Consider the following 20,088-nt stretch of genomic DNA (forward strand, 5'->3'; position numbering starts at 1 on the left):
AGGCTCTGGGGAGAGGGAGGGGGGGGGGGGGGTTGAACTCTATACTTGCACACCCATCACTGCGTCACTGATGTGAGCCCAAGAATACACGTACATACACGTCGCACACCTGTGTAGACGTTGAGGCCCAACTCCACAGGGAATTCCTCCTAGATGACACGCTTCACTTTACTGTATTTCCCCAGCACCAACGCTAGATCGCAGTCGGGAACTTCGGAGGAAGATAATGTGTACGATTGTACTTGCCACACAATTATACTAATGCAAAAATGGTACAGGCATCAAAAGCTCTCAATGAATAACTGTGGAAGTACATCTAGAACACTAAGTTGAGAGCACGTAACAAGCTAATATGCAGTAAGCTTGAAAAGCGAGGAAGAAGAAGAAGATGATATAATCGTCAAAGTGATTCGATAACAGCGGCCGATGCTGTGGCTAATACAGGGTGTCGACTCAAGGAAGAAAACAAAATTCCCTGATATTCCCTGATTTTCCAGTAATTTTCAAAAAAATCCAGTTGCAGTGCCTACTCGGTTTTGGCAACATAACCCCATCAGCTATAACTTTCCTCAGAATATATTATTGCTTTATGGACATTTTTTCATGAAATTCCACCCGGAGCTCTAACCCAGTACAATTTCATTTAAAATAAAGCGTTCCATTCATTTTATAGAATGCAAACAAGACAGAAATGTCGTGTTGCCAAAAACGGGAAGGGTCCGCATTCTACCCTAGGGGCATACATTCATCCAAATCTCCAAGTCATTTTCATGGTGACCAGCAAATCTCGAATAGCAATTTTCACGTTTTTCTCCCGGAATTGTGGAAATTATCGCAGTTTAGGTATTTTAATTAAGCACAAAACTGAAACCGATGAAGCCAAAGGTTAAATGGGTAATTTCTAATACAGCAGCACCTTTGTTAGATCTTGAATTTGGATTTGCGACAGGTTCGAACTCTTCACAATTTGTGTATGAAAATTTCGCCCCCTTCTTTACAGGCTTTTATTTGATTGCTCTCAAGCCTTTTCTTTAGATTCATTTCATTTCACAGAGATCTCTCCAGAATTCTTCTAATATAAATTTGAAATTCTCTCTGGAAATCCCTTGAAATTGTTTTTATAATAGTACAGAAATTCTCTGTAGAACACTCCAAAAAATCTTAAAATTCATCCTCTCTTAGAATTTTAAACTCTTTCTAAGAATTTACTGGAGCTTCATTTTTTTAATTAGCATGACATTCTCCGTAGAATTCACGTCAGACCAACAATTGAAAAGGGTCTATTAGCTTTTGTGACCAAAAAGTGTAATACCCCTTCCATGCCAACACCAACTGGCAGGGAAAATTCTCCCGCCGGGAATTGTTTTCAAATTTTGCTCAAAATTATCTTGGAGTTCTCCTCTAAATTCTTCTGAAAATTGCATGCAATTCTTTCGAAATGCGCTTGGAATTATAATTGGACTATCCCTATAGATTTTCGCATAATTATTTTGGAATTGTACCCTAAAAATTTACGTGCCTTGGTATTTTTCAAAAATCCTGAAATCCTCTTCACTCCTGGGAGATCTAGTAAAAACTCTCCTAGAGGTTTTGCTAAACCTAAGGTTTCCCTGGAATACCTTGGTGTTAGCTCTAGAATTCATTCTAAAATCTGCTCAAATTTGCTTTGGAAAAAAATTCTAAAATTCTCTTAATAGTTCTTCAAAGTGACTGTAGCTATCCTGAAAATCTAGACCAGTCCAAGGGTCTTGAAATCTTATTGTTTCCAAGAGAGGACGAGGTATATTTTCCAGATTTGTCAACTAAATTCATGGGATTTTCCCGGTGACTTCATATTTCAGCTTTTTCCGGTTTTTCCGGTTCACTGGTCACGCTGCATTTCACATATGAAACATTTGTTTTTAATCCCATTATATTTTTTTGCCTTGAGCACATTTTGAGACCCAGCTCCGTACTAACATTATTCCGGATAATATGCTTAACCAAAAGCTAATTTATTTATTTATTTATTTATTTATTTATTTATTTATTTGTCGTCAATCAGTGTAGACCGTTTTACAATAGTGCTGTTGCCTTACATGCTATTTTAAAACATACGTTTTATTTGAAATTGTCAGCAAATGTAGACTGCATATACAAATATCTAAAAAATAAAAATTGTTTTAAACTTAACGAGATGAAATCCTAGCAGTTAGTGTTCTCCTTACTGTATCTTTAGACATCGTTAGATCTATATGCTCACAATAATTATTATACACTCTCATCATTCTATTAATTGGTCCATTTTTACCATAATTCGTTCTGTGAGGTGACAGTTGAAATACATTTCGAGTTCTTAACATGCGTGATGGTACGTAAAAATTTAATCTTGCTAATATTTTTTCTGAATTTACGCGTTGTGAGATAATATCATTGACAAAGGAAATCATGGAAATTTCTCTTCGTTTCTTAAGTGTTTCAATGTTTATCAACATGCAACGGGACTCATAAGAAGGAAGGGGAAAAGAGGTCCAGCCTAGTTTCCTAAGAGCAAATAACAAAAACTGTTTTTGAACTGATTCCATACGATTTATATAAGTTTCATGGTATGGAGCCCAAACCACACTGCAGTATTCGAGAATTGATCTCACGTAAGCTATATAAAGTGTTTTGATGGTATATGGGTCTTTAAAATGATAACTAAATCTTTTTATGAATCCCAACATATTATTTGCTTTGTGAATTGTGGTATTCACATGATCTACAAATGTCAACTTCGAGTCAAGAATTACTCCTAAGTCCCTAATTTTATCGCACCTTACAACCAGCTGGTTTCCTAGAGTACATGTAACATCTAGAGTAGTGTTTTTTCTGGAATATGATATAATATTGCATTTTTTAACATTAATATCCAGCAGACTTTTAACGCACCAGTTGTAGAAAACATCAATTTCATTTTTAAAATGTAGCAAATCAGAATTGTCAAAGATTTCCATGTACAGTTTCATATCGTCAGCATATATGAGCACATTTAAACGATTTAACACAAACTTCACGTCATCCACAAATAAAATAAATAATAAAGGACCTAGATGAGATCCCTGTGGAACTCCCGAGGTAACATTAACTGGCGAAGATATTTTTCCTTTAAAGCGGACCATCTGTGTTCTTTCTGTCAAGTATGATCCAATCCATTTTAAAAGTGTACTTGTCATACCTAAACGTTTTAATTTAAAAAGAAGTAAGGGAATGTCTACTCTGTCAAAGGCCTTACTAAAGTCAGTGTATAAGGTTTCAACGGTATTACCTCTATCCATTGCTTCAATAGAAAAGTTTACAAATTCCAACAGATTAGTAGACGTTGACCGACCTTTAAAAAAACCATGTTGATTATTTGAAATGCGATGCTTAACCTGGTTAAATATTTTCTGGTTAACAATTGCTTCAAACATTTTAGGAATGCATGACATAATTGCAATACCTCTATAGTTTTTAATATCTGACCGTTTGCCAGATTTAAATATTGGAACTAAAAATGATTTCTTCCAATTTTTTGGAAAATCACCTGTTTTGAGAGATAAATTGTAAAGCCAAAACAATGGTTTAACAAAACTTGTTGCTATTTTTTTCAATAAAAATGGAGGTATTTCATCAGGACCAGGTCCTTTGCCAGCATCGAGACTTTCAAAAGTCATGAAAATGTCTTTAACAGTGATATTTTTAACTGATACGTCATTTTCCCCTTCATGTAGGTAAGAAAAATAGTTCAAATCGAGAGCATTACTGGATTTCTTATATGTGTTTTGGAAAAAACGAGCAAATAGGTTACAAATATCCTCACTATCAGTGCTATCACACTCTTCAAACTGCATGCGTGATGGGAATGTACATGACTTCATTTTTTCGTTCGCGAAGTTAAAGAACGTTTTGGGATCAGATTTTATATTGTTCTCTACTCTTGAATTGTAATTCTCATATGCTGACGATATTTCTGCCTCAAGTGCTCCGCAAATTTCAACGTATTTTTCTAAATTTTGTGACGTTTTAAACTTTTTATACGCCTTGTGTGCTTTTTGCTTCCTGTTTTTAATATTTCTGATTTCTTGTGTATACCACACAGGATATTTGGTGCTGTTCACTATTCTCTTTTGTCTTTTAGGAACGAATTCTTCAATAATATTGTATAAGTTAGTATAAAATATGTCAACAGCCTTGTCCATGTTGTTTTCATCTTTTAAAAGGTTTTGCCAACTTATGTTATTCAGTCTGTTGTTAAATTCAGGAACATTTGCATTTTTAAAATCATAAACTAATTCAAAATCAACAACGCTTGGGCGTGACCGATGCGAGTCTGTGAACACTGAGTATTCAATAGCCGTATGAAATTTTTCATTCTTCCATAATGGAACTGCTGCTTCTACAATACAAAAATCTTCTGTACAATTAGTAAACATAAGATCCAAATAGGAATTGAGCTGGTTACGAACATGGTTAATTTGATGAAGTCCCAAGTGGCTGCTTTTATCAAAGATGAATTGCAAAGTATCGTTTTCTCCTACAATTGGTAACAACAGAGAATCATTATCACTATCCTGTATAAAATTAACAGTATTCTGGTTAAAATCTCCATAAATATGAATTTTGGTTCTTGGATCTTCTCTTTGAATTTTCAGTTCTGCAGCAGTGAAAAACTTTTCGTAAGCTGGTTTTTTGGAAAAGTGTGGAGGAAAGTAGACAGAAGCGAAAAGATGTTCTTCGCCGTTTATTAAAATTTTAACCCACACATCTTCAAATTCTTTTTGGCTTTCACTAACAATTTGTTCAGCTTGAAATGTAGCATTCACAGCAATAAGTACACCACCACCTGATTTTTTACCTGATAATGATAAATCGCGGTCACATCGAAAAACACAATATTTACTACCAAAGACCTCTTCGCTATTAATGCTATCAGACCAACTAGTTTCTGTTCCAATTATTATATCATATGTGCATCCGCTTATTTTATTTTGAATTTCATTTATTTTATACGCACTACGCATACGGTTAAAATTTTGGCAATAGACTGTAGTTTCACTTAAAAAAGAGCTACTTGATAAACTAGCGACATGGTCACTTACGTCGTGCTGGTCAGGGGGTGAAGTGGCTGCATCCTGTCCGAAATCCCTCAAGTTATGTGAGATGCCATGATCCTCGGGCTCAGCTATGTTGTCATATTCTACCTCAGGTGAGTGCGTCAGTGGTGCCGAAAACACGCATGTCTGCACATTCGCGGGCAGATTTCTCCGGTGGGAAATAGTAAAAATAACTCTTAAATCTCCAAAATTCTGTATGTTAATTCCATCTTAATTGTAATAACAGTAACATTACCATACTAAAACTTTACTGTGAAGCTAATTTTACGAGCTAACCAGGTTTACAATGAAGACCCAGAATAATTAATACTGCCATTCTATGCTGTCAAAGCAATGCTTGTCTACGTATCTTTGAATCATTATTCAATCATAAAAGTGGTACTCCAAGCAATCAAAAAAAAAAACCTCCCAAGCAAAACAATTATCCTAAATTCTCAATTAGTTAGTTCTCTGAGCTAATCAAGTTGTTAAGAACACAATAAAAAACAAAAACTAGAAGTATTCAGAAAAAATCATTACCTTCTCTTAAAGCTCAACTCAGTTGAATTCAACTGACTTGCCATTTAAGGTGGTTCGCTGTGAGATCCTTATTCTCGCTACCACTTCGAAACTTTAAGTGCACAAATATAAGCTTCCACGACAAGTACTACAATGAAACGTTACTCGCTGCGCTGCAGCATACATGCAGTAGCAATTTCAAGTGAACTCTAATTTCCGAGATTTGTGTAATTGAAAATTTGAGGTGGAAGTGCATTTATAGCCTACGTGGCAGCCATTTGTGAACTCTACAAGGAATCACCTTAACTGACTTGAACTAAAATTGAACCAGGCTCAACTTTTCAAGCCAATTGAATTCAACTGAGTTGATCAATGACTTACCATATCTAAGCCCAACTTAACTCTTAATCATTCTTGCATTTACTCAAAAGCGCTCCAATGCGCTCAAGGGATTGATTTTTGTTGGACACTGGATTGAGCAGACGCAGAATCTACTTGAAGGTTAAATTTTCTCAGACGCAATTAGGTATAACATCTATTAAGAGACGCACATTCCCATAAGCAGCTAAATTTTGCAACAACTAACAACGTCTAGCGTCTGTACGGAACTGATTTTTTATCTCGGTTCAACTAAGGAATGTGACAACACCCAGTGGAAGCTGCATTTATAATAGGCTCAAAATCATCGAAATACCCTTTTATTTGAGAAGCTTTTGCTCCACTTGCAAAAATGCAACATCAAGCATTGAACAACCATAACTTCGCAACTCTATTTAAAATTTTCAATTGAAAGCCATCCTCAAACTTCAACGAGTAATTAAGTTGTTTGAAACTAGCGAAGTCAGCCATACTTATTAATATGTTTCTGTTATAAAGAAATATTTCCCTGAAATTCCCTGACAATCACTGATTTGCCAGGTCCAAAAAGGATTTCCCTGATATTTCCTGATATTACAGGTTTCTTCCAGGTCGTCGACACTCTGTAATAATGTTTAACTTACTTACTTTTTTTTTTCCTCTGTTCGGGACATAACACCACTGCGACCAGTAATTTGATCTATTGTAGTATATCCCGTGTCCTTAGTTTAGTGCATGTCGTATTACTCCAGCACTATTGAGAAATGATGAAGTATTCGATTTTTTTACAGTTGCCACTCTTGCATTTATCGCAAGGAATCGATTCTAATTGAAAGGTCCCGCTATTTATACCCTTCGGAGTGTTGAAACACTCTCCAAAGGCGCGCCCCTTTGTCAGTCAAAATTGGATTCCTTAGCAACAAAATTAAGGTATGACACCGATAATGACCATGCATCAGAACCCTAGTCTTAACCACTTCAGACTAGGGAACAACGAATAGAAGATAAGGAATCACATAGATGAAGACAACTAACTCATTTTGTTTTCCTTGTTTCAAGATCATCCTCGCCGAGTCTTGTCACTATCAACAAGGCATAAAAAGTAACAGGGACTAAGATGTGTTCCTTGTATTACTTAAAAATCCTGTTCCCCTAGTTTGAAGTAGTCAGGACTAGGAATCGGTGGTAAATCTTACATCCCGTAACGTACCACGAAAAGGTGATCTACCCACGTTACTTACTTAAGGGTCCTGTGCACCACCAGCGGTGCAAAGGGCCAACGTGAAAGACTTCCATCCTGGGCGGCTGCTCGCTTTTGCCTTGACCTGGGCCCAGGTCAGATTTCTATCGACTTGCTTAATTTCCTTATTGAGGCTCCGCCGCTATGAGCTCCTGGGTCTGCCTCTGCTGCGATGTCCTGCTGGATTCCAATCCAGCGCTTGCTTGGAGATTTCGTTTCCGCCCCGTCGAAGTGTGTGGCCGACCAACCTCCACTTTCGCTCTCGAATTTCTGTTGCTATCGGCTTCTGATGACATCGACGATGGAGCTCGGCATTCGAGATCCAGTTGTGAGGCCACCAGGCACGAATTATATTCCGCAGGCATCGGTTGATGAAGACCTGCAGCTTTTGAGTGTTCTCCGCTGATACACACCACGTCTCGCTGGCGTATAACAACACAGATTTCACGTTCAGAGTTGAAAATTCGGATTTTGGTGCGTTGACTTATCTGGTTGGATCTCCATACGTTTCGTAAACTCGCAAAGGCAGCCCTAGCCTTCTTGATTCATGCACCTATGTCGCTCTTGGTCCCGCCGTCCGACGCTATTTGGCTGCCAAGATATTGGAAACTTTCGACCTTCTCCACTGCTTGCCCCGCTACCGTAAAGTTGGAAGGGTTGGCCGTGTTTATATCCAACGATTTGGTCTTGTGACGTTGATGGTGAGACCCGCCGCAGACGAGCGTTCGGCTAGGTCATTGAGCTTACTCTGCATATCAGATCGCCGTTGTGCTAGTAGAGCAACATCATCAGCCAAATCGAACTCGTTGAGATGCTCCATGGTGATAGGTTGCCAAAGCATCCCAAGGTTCGGTACACGGTCAATTGCACCTACCATGATCTCGTCGATTACGATGAGAAACAGTAGCGGTGATAGTATACATCCTTGTCTCACACCAGCGACTACCCGGATAGGGTCGGACAAGGCTCCGTTATGCAGAACTCTGCACGTGAAAGCCTCATACTGCGCTTCGATGAGGTTGACGATTTTATCCGGGATTCTCGTGATTGAGACGGTCGAAAGCTTTTTCATAGTCAATGAATACCAAATAAAGGTACTCTTGGAATTCATTGACCTGCTCCAGGATGATGCGGAGCGTGACAATATGGTCCACACAAGATCTTCCGGCACGGAATCCTGCCTGCTGCCATCGGAGAGTCGCGTCGATCTTCTTCTGTATCCGATTCAGGATAACTTTGCACAGAACTTTGAGAACAATACACAGTAACATGATGCCTCGCCAATTGTCGCACACAGTCAGATCCCCCTTCTTTGGGACCTTCACTAAGATGCCCTGCATCCAGTCGGCCGGAAAAGTCGCGGTGTCCCAGATATTACAGAATAGTTTATGCAACATTTGTGCGGATAGCATGGGGTCAGCTTTGAGCATCTCTGCTGATATGCGATCGACCCCTGGAGCCTTGTTGGATTTCATGCTTCGGATAGCTGTTTAATCTCCTGATGGGGCCTCGGAATTGACGCGAGTGATGCGCCGCACCCTAGGCGGATCATGCCGAGATGTTGATGGCTGGTTGGCCGTCGAAACTTGAAGAAGTTGTTCGGAGTGCTCAAACCAGCTGGTCAGTGGGGTCGGTAAGCAATTGTCCAGTCGTGTCCTTCACTGGCATCCTCGGGTTCATCCTTGCTCCACTCAGGCGTCGTGAGATATCGTAGAGGAGGCGTATATCGCCAGTGTTTGCGGCTTTCTCCCCTTCGTCGGCCAGGGAGTTCACCCACGCTCGCTTGTCCCGTCTGCAAGAGCGCTTGACTTCCTTCTCTAGAGCCGAGTACCGTTGACGGGCTTCGTTCTTGGCTCCTCTGGTTCACGCCCGCTCTATCGCGGCTTTTGCTTCTCTACGCTCCTCAATCTTCCACCAGGTTTCATCTGTTTAAACTGAACGTTAAATATGTGTTCGACGATTTAAGAAAAAGCGTTACGTCTCAGAGTTGGTTGGAAATGCTAACATGAAGCTTTAGTGTGATGATTTATTAGCTAGAGAATGATCTTTAGAAGAGGGTAGGTGGATAGTTCCGTTAGAGTACGGCAGTATGAAAATTCACCCTACTGCTTTCTCTCTGAGATGATCACGTTGGTCATGACGAGAGGAGCAACACAATAGTTGGGTAAAGAAGAACTGCATTATAACACACCATCGACTGGAAATGCTCTCGCAACGTGGGGCTTTAGGTAGTGATGAAAACGTCGCTAGAACTATTCCACAGCCGCAGTCAGTTTATGAGCAACAAGAGGGACGCACATTTTTGCCTGTGGACTTGGAGACATACTTCAAGTCCCCGCGTACATCGTACGGGTTAGGCAAAAATGTGCGTCTATCTTGAAAAACTGTCGCTTTAATGGCCCTTCGCTCATTTTCAACTTCTATTCAATTTTCATACTGCCGTACTCTAACGGAACTATCCACCTACCCTCTTCTAAAGATCATTCTCTAGCTAATAAATCATCACACTAAAGCTTCATGTTAGCATTTCCAACCAACTCTGAAAATCGTTAACTTCGCGTATGAAGTAACATAAAAAAACACTTTGAAAGCGTTACGTCTGTTTGTCTGTGGCTTTATGGTGAATATGTTTTACAATCAATTTTGATCATCGATATACCTCACAAAACACATCATGAGGGTATCCCCATACTAAATGTATCACATGCATCATTAATATAATCAGATCTGTCAGGCTAAATAACTATGCCATTTTGTAAAATGAAATATTTTTCAAAACATCTTGATAATTTCAAGAAGTTTGCGATTGTGAATACATTCAATAGTTCAAGAATGTTATCCACAATACCACAAAACGTAGGCATGGCTTCATTTTGTCCTGGCTGCGTCAAGTTGGTACATCTGGAGCCTCGCAAGAACCTGAAAGTCGCCGGAAAGTCCCTATCAAAATCAAACGAGTTGGAGCCCGGTAGAAGGGCATTCGGAACATTACCCCTATTTCCTGATTTCTTCAAGATAACCCGAGGGTCAATACAAGAGGCTTTCCGAGGCTGTTGCGTGGTATTCCTGGATCGCTTCCTAGGTAGGGCTTGTACTTGGCATACACAGTTTTGGTCACGAACTGCTCATTTGCTAATAACATAAAATTTAAGCTTGCTATAGATACGTAGAAAAAAGAAGATTTTAGTTCTAATAATAAACTGTATTTGTTTTTGTGTTGTACAAATGAAGTGAGAAATGCTCGCTGCACATCTCAGAATTTAAGCGTAAAAATTCATTAGAGTTGATTCAAATGTTAAGATTTACCTATTCTTTGCATATGTATAGTAAGCTATGATTCTAATCCATCAATTACTTTAAAGGAAAACAAATTTCAACAACTGTTTGAAAAGTTATTAACAAACGAGCAGTTGGTGTGTACAACTGTGCATGCCAAGCATGGCTATGTTGATGATCCGGACTTGATTTAGAATTGATTGAGATGTTCCCGTGGAGAAATCAAAAACTCCTCCTGCTGACCGAATTTTTACGTATACACTCCATTAACTACTAGAGGCAAGCCCCGTCGGCTTTGTGTTTCCATCTGTCCGAGAAAGTGTCCACTCTTGAAATTATTTGTCTTCCGATAGTGCACTTCCAAAGAGAATTATTTATAGGTGGTTACAATAGCTTACACCCTTAACAGGAACCTGTTGCGCTGTAGTGACAACCTTAAGGCCCGACTGCGTCAACGAGCCCCATCAGCTGAGCGAGTTTGTTACTCTCATTCTCATATCAATTATAGTTAGGTTGTGTGGCTTGTGCCGTCGAACTGCACGCGCGAGAGAGCACGGGAATCCCTGATTAGAGCTGGGGAGAGATTGGGTTGGGGCTGTTATTGTTGCTCCCCGAGTCACCACAGTCAACGCTGTTCAGTACTCGGTTGATCGTCGTGGAATAAGCTCGTTGTCGTGCGACGCATGGCTCGTGGTCTATAAACGCGTCCGTCGGTCGCTCGACATGGCGCAAGTGATTTTATAATCGATCGTATACATTTCGACCAAAAGAAAAGCCTTCATCCAGTCGAGACAAGGTTTAAGTGATATTTACTGTGAAGCGGCCGTTCAAGTGAGAAATGAAAGTGTAGCGGATCAATCTGCTGGTGATCAAAAGAAGCAAGTGGGGAAGCTGGAAACAAGATGAATTTCTTTCGCGGCAAAGTCGGTAACCAGAATGGATCATCGGGCGGAGGGAGAGGCTTCACCAGCACTATCAGCAATGACAACAACCACGGCTACCAGTATGCACTTCTCGTGGACAGTGATAACAGGTACCCCAAGAATGCCCACTCTTGAAACTACTAACCGATCTGTCTGATGAATATCCTGCTTAGTAACAACCGAACAGACTTCTCAAAGAGTGCAAAAATGTTGCTGGATGTTAGGTTTGGTCAAGTTCGCTGTTTTACGTAACCTCTAGCCTTTCTAATGGTTAGTTACGTCTGTGTCTACCGGATCGATCTAAACAAAAATTAAGACACGGCTAATGGTGGTCTTAGTGGTTGGTTGAGTATCGAGTCGATGACATTTCCACACCGTGTTGTTGTTGGAGTGATATATCCAACCGGTTCACCTTGGCTCGGCAGGTTTAATTTCTTAGGCACGCATTTTTGACTCGCCGTGTAGAATTCTGCTCACATAAGATCGGTACCGAGCGTTATAATCGGGTTACGCTTATGTGAATTTATCAGCAAAGAACGTGACGGTAGGTAGCTGTCTGCCGTTTTAGTGGATACGAATCATACTGTTATCAGACCAGATGTATCAGTTTATTATTATTGCTGGTCTGGAAGACAACAAGATACGTCGAACGACTGGGCAGTCTTGTGGATCACAACTCTTTCCCAAATTAAGGTTAATGGATTCGACCGATCAGAAGGAACAGATGATACATACCGGATAGAATTTTAAATACCCTTGAATCGTTGATTCGGCTGGGTTTCGAAGAATTAAAAAGGCGTTTGTGTCTAAACATGTTACGCTTTTCAATTGATGTCAATTGATTTATGTTCTTTTTCAACAGTTTATCTCCTTGTTTTTCTATGGCTATTACGTTCCAACTGGAACTTTACGCCTACACTCAAGTAATTTAGAACTTTCTAAGCTTGTACTAGTGTTTGCATTCGAGTATTGTGTGGCAAGCACAATGATTGGTGGTGGGGGGTTGGCAATTATCAACGGTCCATACAAATTTTTAAATTGTGTATGAGCAATTGTGTATCCAGGGGGGTCGGTACAATCCAAAAAAAAACTGTTAGTTTGGCAGATAAAATGAGGGGTTCGTAGATTTTCCTATAGTACCAGAGCTGAGCCAAAAAGTTGAGCATGTTTCTTCGGGACCTTCTGGTCTTAGAGTTACCTCTATGATTATACTATTTCATGATTTTATAATTCCTAAAAACATTTTTGTATAGCAAGTGAGTGGAAGTAACCCTGCTTGCTATCCTCCTAACGATCCCATAAAATTTTCCTCAGAATCACCAGAATTATCTTTCATGTTCTTTTCAAAACTTTCATGGAATTATTCTAAGAATTTCCGAGAAATTCAATTCTTCTCCCCAGAAATTAATTGGAATTCATCTCACGATTCCTCAGGCCATTATGTCAGAACTATCTTAGAACTATCTGGCCAGAGAACTCCCTTGGAATGTTTACCAGAATTTTGCAGTAAATATTTTCCGCTTTTCTTTTGAATAAACGTTTTAATTCCTTTTGAATTATTCTCCTAAAAATTTCATAGGTGTAAAACTTTGAGCTTTGAAATTTTGTCAGGCCTAAAATATATGTTTTTAATCTTGTAAATTTTCCATAATTCAACATTTCAAGTATGTTTCTCAATTTCTTAATAAAAATCATTTTTTTGACGTAGGACTACGTCTGTGATTTCTATATGGGGGTGCACTTTGTGAAAACCGAAAATGGAACATGTAACAAAATTATGAACGATTTTGATCGTTAATAACTCACCTGCCCCTGAACCAATTTCAATATTTTTATCAACAATCGATGAGCAATATTTCTACGCATCTGCTTAATTTAAGACTTTATGATTTTTAAAAATGTCACTTTTGAAAATTGTACGAATGTGCAACTGTTTGCTATGATAATTAAAATTATCACCGATTGCCTGCGAAAAGCGATTTCCCTAACACAGATTTCAAAGTTGAATTCCATCCGGTCTCACAAAACGGTGTTTATTCAATCACCGCGTGGTGAGTGGTGGTGTTCTCCAGTACACAACGAAAGGCTCCCCGCAAGCAGCTAGCTATCAAGGCTGATCGGATTTAGTTCCAATGTCCGGTCATCGGCATCAGCAGCAGCAGTGCTTTCGGCGCGTGGCGTTGAACATTGTTCTCCAGTACATAACGAAAGGCTGCCTGTAAGCAGCGAGCTGCAACCCACATGAGCATACATAGAAGGAGGAAGAAGCCGCACCGCTATTGATCGGAATCAGTAGCTCTTCGTGAGTCACTGTGGGCCATCTATGCCAAGCGCGTCTCCCTCATTCCAAACAACATACAGCTCACCAGCCTCATCTGTGTTTAACACCCTAATAGCTCAGCATTACTCAAGCATCACGACAAAACGGTTCTTTTCAGGACCACCATAAATTTGTAAAAGAGTTTTGTTTGGACATTTGTCAAGGTCATCAATCGGATAGAGCTGGAATTAGAGCGTAACAGCTTTTGTAAACAATGACTTCTTTCGATGATGTTTTGAAAGTCAAGGCTCGCCCACGCAAATCAACATCACCATCAGGTAGGGTCAGACTTCCTCTACCCGATAATTATAGCTCTTCGTGGGTCGCTGTGGGCCATCTATGTCAAGCGCGTCATACTAAAGAGTATTAGGATCAGACAGAGAGAACCCCGCTCAAATTCCTATTCCTACACAAAATACAAGCTCCTGCTGCAGGTCACAAATAAGATTTATTATATAGGACCACGTAGTCCTAAGTCACCATTGCGTACAACCCCATAGGGCTGTCCCTTGTAGTTTTATTTTCTTTATGCCGGATATACAATGCAAATCTCGAAATGTAGTCTAATTCTACTTCCAAATGTCAAAGCCTTCCGGAAAAATAAAATCAAATTTCAAATACAATGATTTTTTTGGGGTCAGTTTTAAGAATTACCACAAAATCACATCGAAATTCTTGGCTTACAACTTTAAAAATAATGATATTTGAGAAATTTACAGTACAAAAACGAGGTTATAAAGTATCTTAACAGCATAAAAACAAAATCTTTCTTGAAAATATATGGTTTCAAAACAGCAGTTTTCATTGTATTTCTAATTCTAGTTTCATAATCCAATCTTCAAAAATAAAAGGCCTCAAGCTTATAAACGTGATGCGATAATATCATTTACTTTTTCTATATCTTATACAATCACTCCACATCTGAGAATCACTTCCAATTGACTAACACACTGGACTAACAGATTCATAATAATTGATAAATTACCGATAATTTTGGGATGACTGTGATCGTATATAATGGATTAAAACATCATAAAGTTCAATGGTTTATTTTTGAATATATCAAGCGAGCCATATAGTTGAATAATGCATTCAGCTTTAACAAATTGTTCCTGTAGTTTTACTATTGAAGATATTTTCTAACAAAAATAGCACACCAATTTCAGGGCTGGTAGCAGGTCACTTTTCTTCACCTAACAGTCACTAAAGTCACTATTTCTTAAAATTTAGTCACTAAAGTCACTTTTTTACGACTAATAATGTCAAGAGTAAATAATACGCCTTTAAAAAATCACATCACAAAATCACAGCTTGATTTAGTAACAACTTTTTGTTAAAACGATTAATTAAAAATCAGAGTGTAAAGTTCGACAAAGAAGAGTTGAGGACAGACCAGAAGTGTTCAATTGATGCTGATGGAATCACTAATATTTTTATTTTTTTCATCTTCGTGGTCGAGACATTCAGCTCCGTTATCTTCGATTGGTCCAAAATCTCTAAAATTTATCCCGGATCCCTAATTTTTTTTTCGATTTCCAGAGGTTAAGTCCGAGACGCATGGAAAATATTCTACACGGAAAATAAATCTGGCTCATTCCCGTTCACTAAAAGTCGCATTTGAGTCAATTTTTACTCAAATATGAGCAAATATCACTCATACACGGCGAATGAGAACGACCCAAATTTGAGTTTAGTTCACTCATAATCGCCAAAAGTGCAGGAACTCAGCGATGAGTAAATTTGCCTCATATTTTCCCAGGTTTTTCCAGGATTTTCAGGGAAAAATTCCCGAATTTGAGAAAAGTAAAGATTGGATTCACTCAGTCTATTAGTACTACTCCGACTTGTGACTACTTGTGACTTACGTTTTTGCGAATTTAGGTGAATTTGACTCAAATATGAGTTAGATTAACTTGCCGAGTGCATTCACGATCTTTCCATCTTGGAAAATTTTCCTCGTTCCAGAATAATGAGATTTATTCTTGGATCACTATCTAGGAAAATTTTGTAGGTCCTGGAGCCATGAAAATTTGAAGCGATTGATTGTCTAAAATTTTTCAACATTTGTCTTGTTGTTATTATTTGATTTTATTAGATAATCATACGGCAAAAGGATGATGCAAATAATATATTCAATTTATGTCCGACATTACTCAAATAGGTCGAGGAGGGGCAAATATTAAATAACAAAAAAGAAAGGAATTTACGTATAAGCAACACATTTAATGTAGAGTGGAAAACGATTTTAAAAAGTGCTAAATTTTCAAATTGTTGTTGCCATAAAACAATAATCAAATTTTCACTATCCATAATCATGGTGACCAGCAAATCCCAATTTGTAATTTCCGGGGGTTTTGGTGATTTTCCCGGTTGTTTTTAGATCGAAGAATTCATCCTAAGATTCGTTTCGAAAAACACTTACTGAAACTTCCTTACATTCTCCTCTAGAATTAATCTGAATATTCCGTATAATTTTCATGCAATTCTCGTAAGAATTATCATACAATTCTGCTAATAATTATCTTGGAGCTGTCCACTAAATTCTTCTGAAAATTCGCTTGGAATTCTCCTCAGAATTCCCTTGAAATTCTTCTCGAGATGCTTTTGAAATTAAACTAGGAATTCTCATCAAACTCATCTGAGAATTCCTTTGGAATTTTTCCCTCAAAATTCGATTCCCTTGGTATTTATCGTAAGATCATTGAAACTCTCTGTAGACTTCACTTGATATTATCTTAAATTTTCTAAGAATTTCCTTCGAATTGTCATCACAATTCTTCTAAGAACTTATTTTGAATATTCATTTGAAATGAACCTGGTGTCCGCTTCACAATCGTCATGAATTTACCAACAGAGCTACTTAAAGATTCTACTTTTAACGTCTGAAGTTCCACAAATGACTGGGAGTTCTAGTGAAATCTCTCTTAGAGTTCTTAAAAAAGATCTATTGGTATTTTTTTCTAAAAAAAAACATTGTTATCTGCCGAATTCATCCTAAATAGTTCATATTTAGTTCTGTAAAGTGATTGTATCCTGAAAATATTTTCCAGTCCAGGGGTCTTGCAATTGTTTAAAGGTCCAGAATCTTATTTTTCCCGGTTTGTCATCGAAATTCATGGGCTTTTGTTGATTTTTTCCCGGCGATTTCGAATTCGCGCCCTTTTCCCGGTTTTCCTGAATTCCTGGTTCACTGTAAAATAAATAAATATTAATTTTTCGGGACAAATTATGCGATCGGTTAACCATTATTTGTTTTATTTTGAAGGAGCATGAAAAATGCTCAGGATGGGTTGTGATTGAGTTTATAAAAGTTCTCAAAGTGGGTCGCAGTCAACGAAATATTGTAACCATTTATTTCGATCAATAAATGTCACTATACGCCTTTTTAATGCTCCACCAACGTATAGTGCGCTACGCGAGTTCGAGAAGAAACGTCAACCAAACCGTTTGTTTACATCAGAATAAGTATTTTCCCCAACGCAAATAACAGCATGTTTCATTCTATAATTGTCTATTTGTACGATTTTCCACAAATCTGAACTGATTTGCACCTTAACTATTCACACACAAGAAATCCGGAAGATCATAACCTCTAAGGCACTTTTCTAATTTTCCATTTTTCTCAACAAAAATATTCCTGAACACCAGCAGGATCTTTTCAAAAACGTTACAGAATTAAATTTTTCAACTGTAGATTAAGTTTTGCAGCATCTCAGATGAATCAATTTATCAGGAAAAGTAAAAAAGTGTTCCGTTTCCTATGTCTCAAGGCGAAAATTTATGCTCACAACACTCTTTTTGACGTTCTCCTATTCACCACCAGAGGTTTAATCGATCGTTTAGTTTCTATTAAAAAGGCCTATAGGCGAATCCAATAGAAACTAAGCGATTGTTTCAGCCTCTGGCGGTGAATAGGGGAACCCTCAATAGAGTGATGAGGGTGGAAATTTTTAATTTATCCACCATAGGTGCTTGAAATCATCATCCACGTGGAATATTTTGTTTCCTGTATCGGATTTGCAGTGATCCGGCTGGTGCTTCCATATATTTTTGATGAGAAAAATTAAGGTTTATAAAATTCTCCCAGCAGTTATGATCTTCCGGATTTTTTATGTGTGGTTATTTTAGCTGTAAATCAGTTCAGATCTGTAGATAATCGAAAAATAATACCACTCCCGGTGGAAATTTGCAAGTTGTGCAATATTATGATGTAAACAAATGGATTTGATGACATTTACACTCAGATTCGGCTAGAGCACTCTACATTGATGGTGCATGAAAAGAGCCTATTAGTTACTTTTTATTGCTTTAAAGTCACTATATGGTCACTATTTTCGTTATTTTAGTCACTAAAGTCACTAATGTCTGGAACGCACAAAAATTGGTCAACTTCAAATTGGTGTATTTCTGTTAAAAATGCATAAAAAACCTGAAATGCTGCATTTGGAAGTTGAGTGTATGATGTCTAAACAATGTTTGCTATTGGCAAATCAAAGTTGGCACTCGTGGAGAATAGACGAACTATAAAAGTGATGATGGTTTTAAAAATTTTCCACGGAGAGCTATATGAGTGCAATCTTAAAATGCTTTTATTTTAAAAATGGAGCATTGTATTTAAATCTGGTTGTTGCTACAGTTGTAGAAAAGCTGAAATCTATGCATACACCTAAAAATCTGAAAAGAAATTATTTTTTCTATATTATATATCTATTGAGTAGTCCTTAAGTTTTCTCCTAACGTAGCATTAACCAGATTTAAATAAAATGCTCCATTTGCAAAATAAAGGCATTTTAAGATTGAACTCGTATACCTCACCGTGTAAAATTTTGAAACCATCGTCACTTTCATAGTTCATCTATTCTCCACGAGTGCCAACTTTGATTTGCCAATCAGGGCTTCACAATATCAGCTTCAATCGACCAAATCGATGTGACGAAGAGACTGTTGGCTTTCTTTTTCTGTTAAAGTCGAACAGCTTCGCAGCATTCTAGAACCTCAGTCGGCGTGCACAAACAAATGTTCAATCGCTTGTCTCTCTTTCTCCCGTCGCTCCATTGGTCTTCCTTTCAAGCTTCGGTAAAACGGATGAGCGAAAGAGCGCTCGACTTTGATAGTTTTCTCTTTCATGAAACACATCAACAGAGGTTTCATGACGTATAGAACGGAAAATGAAATAACACATTTAAAGCATTTCTCACGTGAAACACTTGAAGGTTACACGTAATATGTTTAATTTATCTTCCATCCACATATTTATCTAAAAAAAATTAACGAAAACTGGACATAACGCATTTTAAACAGATTGAAAGAGCGGGGATAGAGTGTTCGTGAAAGGGGATTGAAAGCCATAATGAGGTTTCGTTTAACTATAACATCGATATTACTTACATTGAAAGCGATGAGCAATGCAACGACGAGAAGATCCACGGCCAGCGTTTCCTTCTAAGCGTGCTTTTTTTTCATTATCATTTCTTGTTGATAGTCTAGCTAGGCGTTAAAGAAATGAAGCGTTGAACACGTTTGTATAAGAGAAACAAAAGTGGAGTTCATTTTAGAGCTTCGAAAATGTAGAGCCCTGGTTGCTATGATGATCTTTCACTGTTTGCTCTCCAATTTTCAAAATGACGTCCAAGCAAGAGGAGCAGCGTCTTAAAATTTTGCTCGCGCAGCAAGAGAATCCGACGTTCTCACACGCCAAGTTGGCAAAATTGCTGAATGTGGCCAAATCGACCGTGACAAAACTGTTTTAGAAGTGTTCGGGGAGCGTCTGTCGACCGCCAGGAAGCCTAGAAGCGGCGGCAACCGTAATCTGGACGTGGCAGCGACGACGAAGAAGGTGGCGGTGAAATATAAGCGGAATCCTAACCTCTCCACCCGGGGCATCGCTGGCAAGCTCAATGTCTCCCATACTACTGTGCAGCGGGCCAAGAAACGAGCCGGGTTGTCGACGTTTAAGAAGGTGAAGATGGCGAACCGAGATTACAAACAAAACATGTCGGCAAAGCAGCCATCCCGAAAGCTGTATGTATACGAATCTGCTCAAAAAGTTCGACTGTTTCGTCACGGACGACGAAACTTATGTGAAGGCGGATTTCAAGCAGCTTCCGGGACAAGAGTTTTATACCGCATCAGGAAAAGGGAAGGTGGCTGAAATTTTCAGAACCATCAAACTATTGAAGTTGGGCAGCATAAGTCCTATAGAGTTTACACGCGTTAATTTGTAAGCCCTCTAAAGTTGACAAATATATCCTCTGGTTAAAATCGTAGTACTTCTACTCCTAAGACTTTGTAACCTTGATGCTATTTAAAACGTTGTTCATTTCTTCGGCACCAACTTATGTTGTGATTCCGGCCATTTGG

General features: G+C 38.5%; 1 protein-coding gene across 4 annotated transcripts in view; it reads left to right on the plus strand.

Moving 5' to 3' along the window:
• ATP7 (copper-transporting ATPase 1) overlaps window positions 1-20,088 on the plus strand; it is a 64,915-nt gene that overhangs the window by 2,075 nt on the left and 42,752 nt on the right. For 2 of the 4 annotated variants that reach the window (XM_065227882.1, XM_065227887.1), the window contains exon 1: window positions 11,153-11,518. The exons of the other annotated variants lie outside the window; for them this stretch is intronic. In XM_065227882.1, coding sequence (XP_065083954.1) covers window positions 11,388-11,518 — 131 coding nt within the window. In that variant the 5' untranslated portion in view covers window positions 11,153-11,387. Of the gene's footprint in view, window positions 1-11,152; window positions 11,519-20,088 lie in introns of those variants that run through there. 4 annotated transcript variants of the gene reach the window in all.

This window comes from Ochlerotatus camptorhynchus, unplaced genomic scaffold (genome assembly GCF_037179485.1).
Source record: "Ochlerotatus camptorhynchus isolate MF236.1 unplaced genomic scaffold, CSIRO-AGI_Acam_v1.1 ptg000277l, whole genome shotgun sequence".
In the NCBI taxonomy this organism is placed as follows: Eukaryota; Metazoa; Arthropoda; class Insecta; order Diptera; family Culicidae; genus Ochlerotatus; species Ochlerotatus camptorhynchus.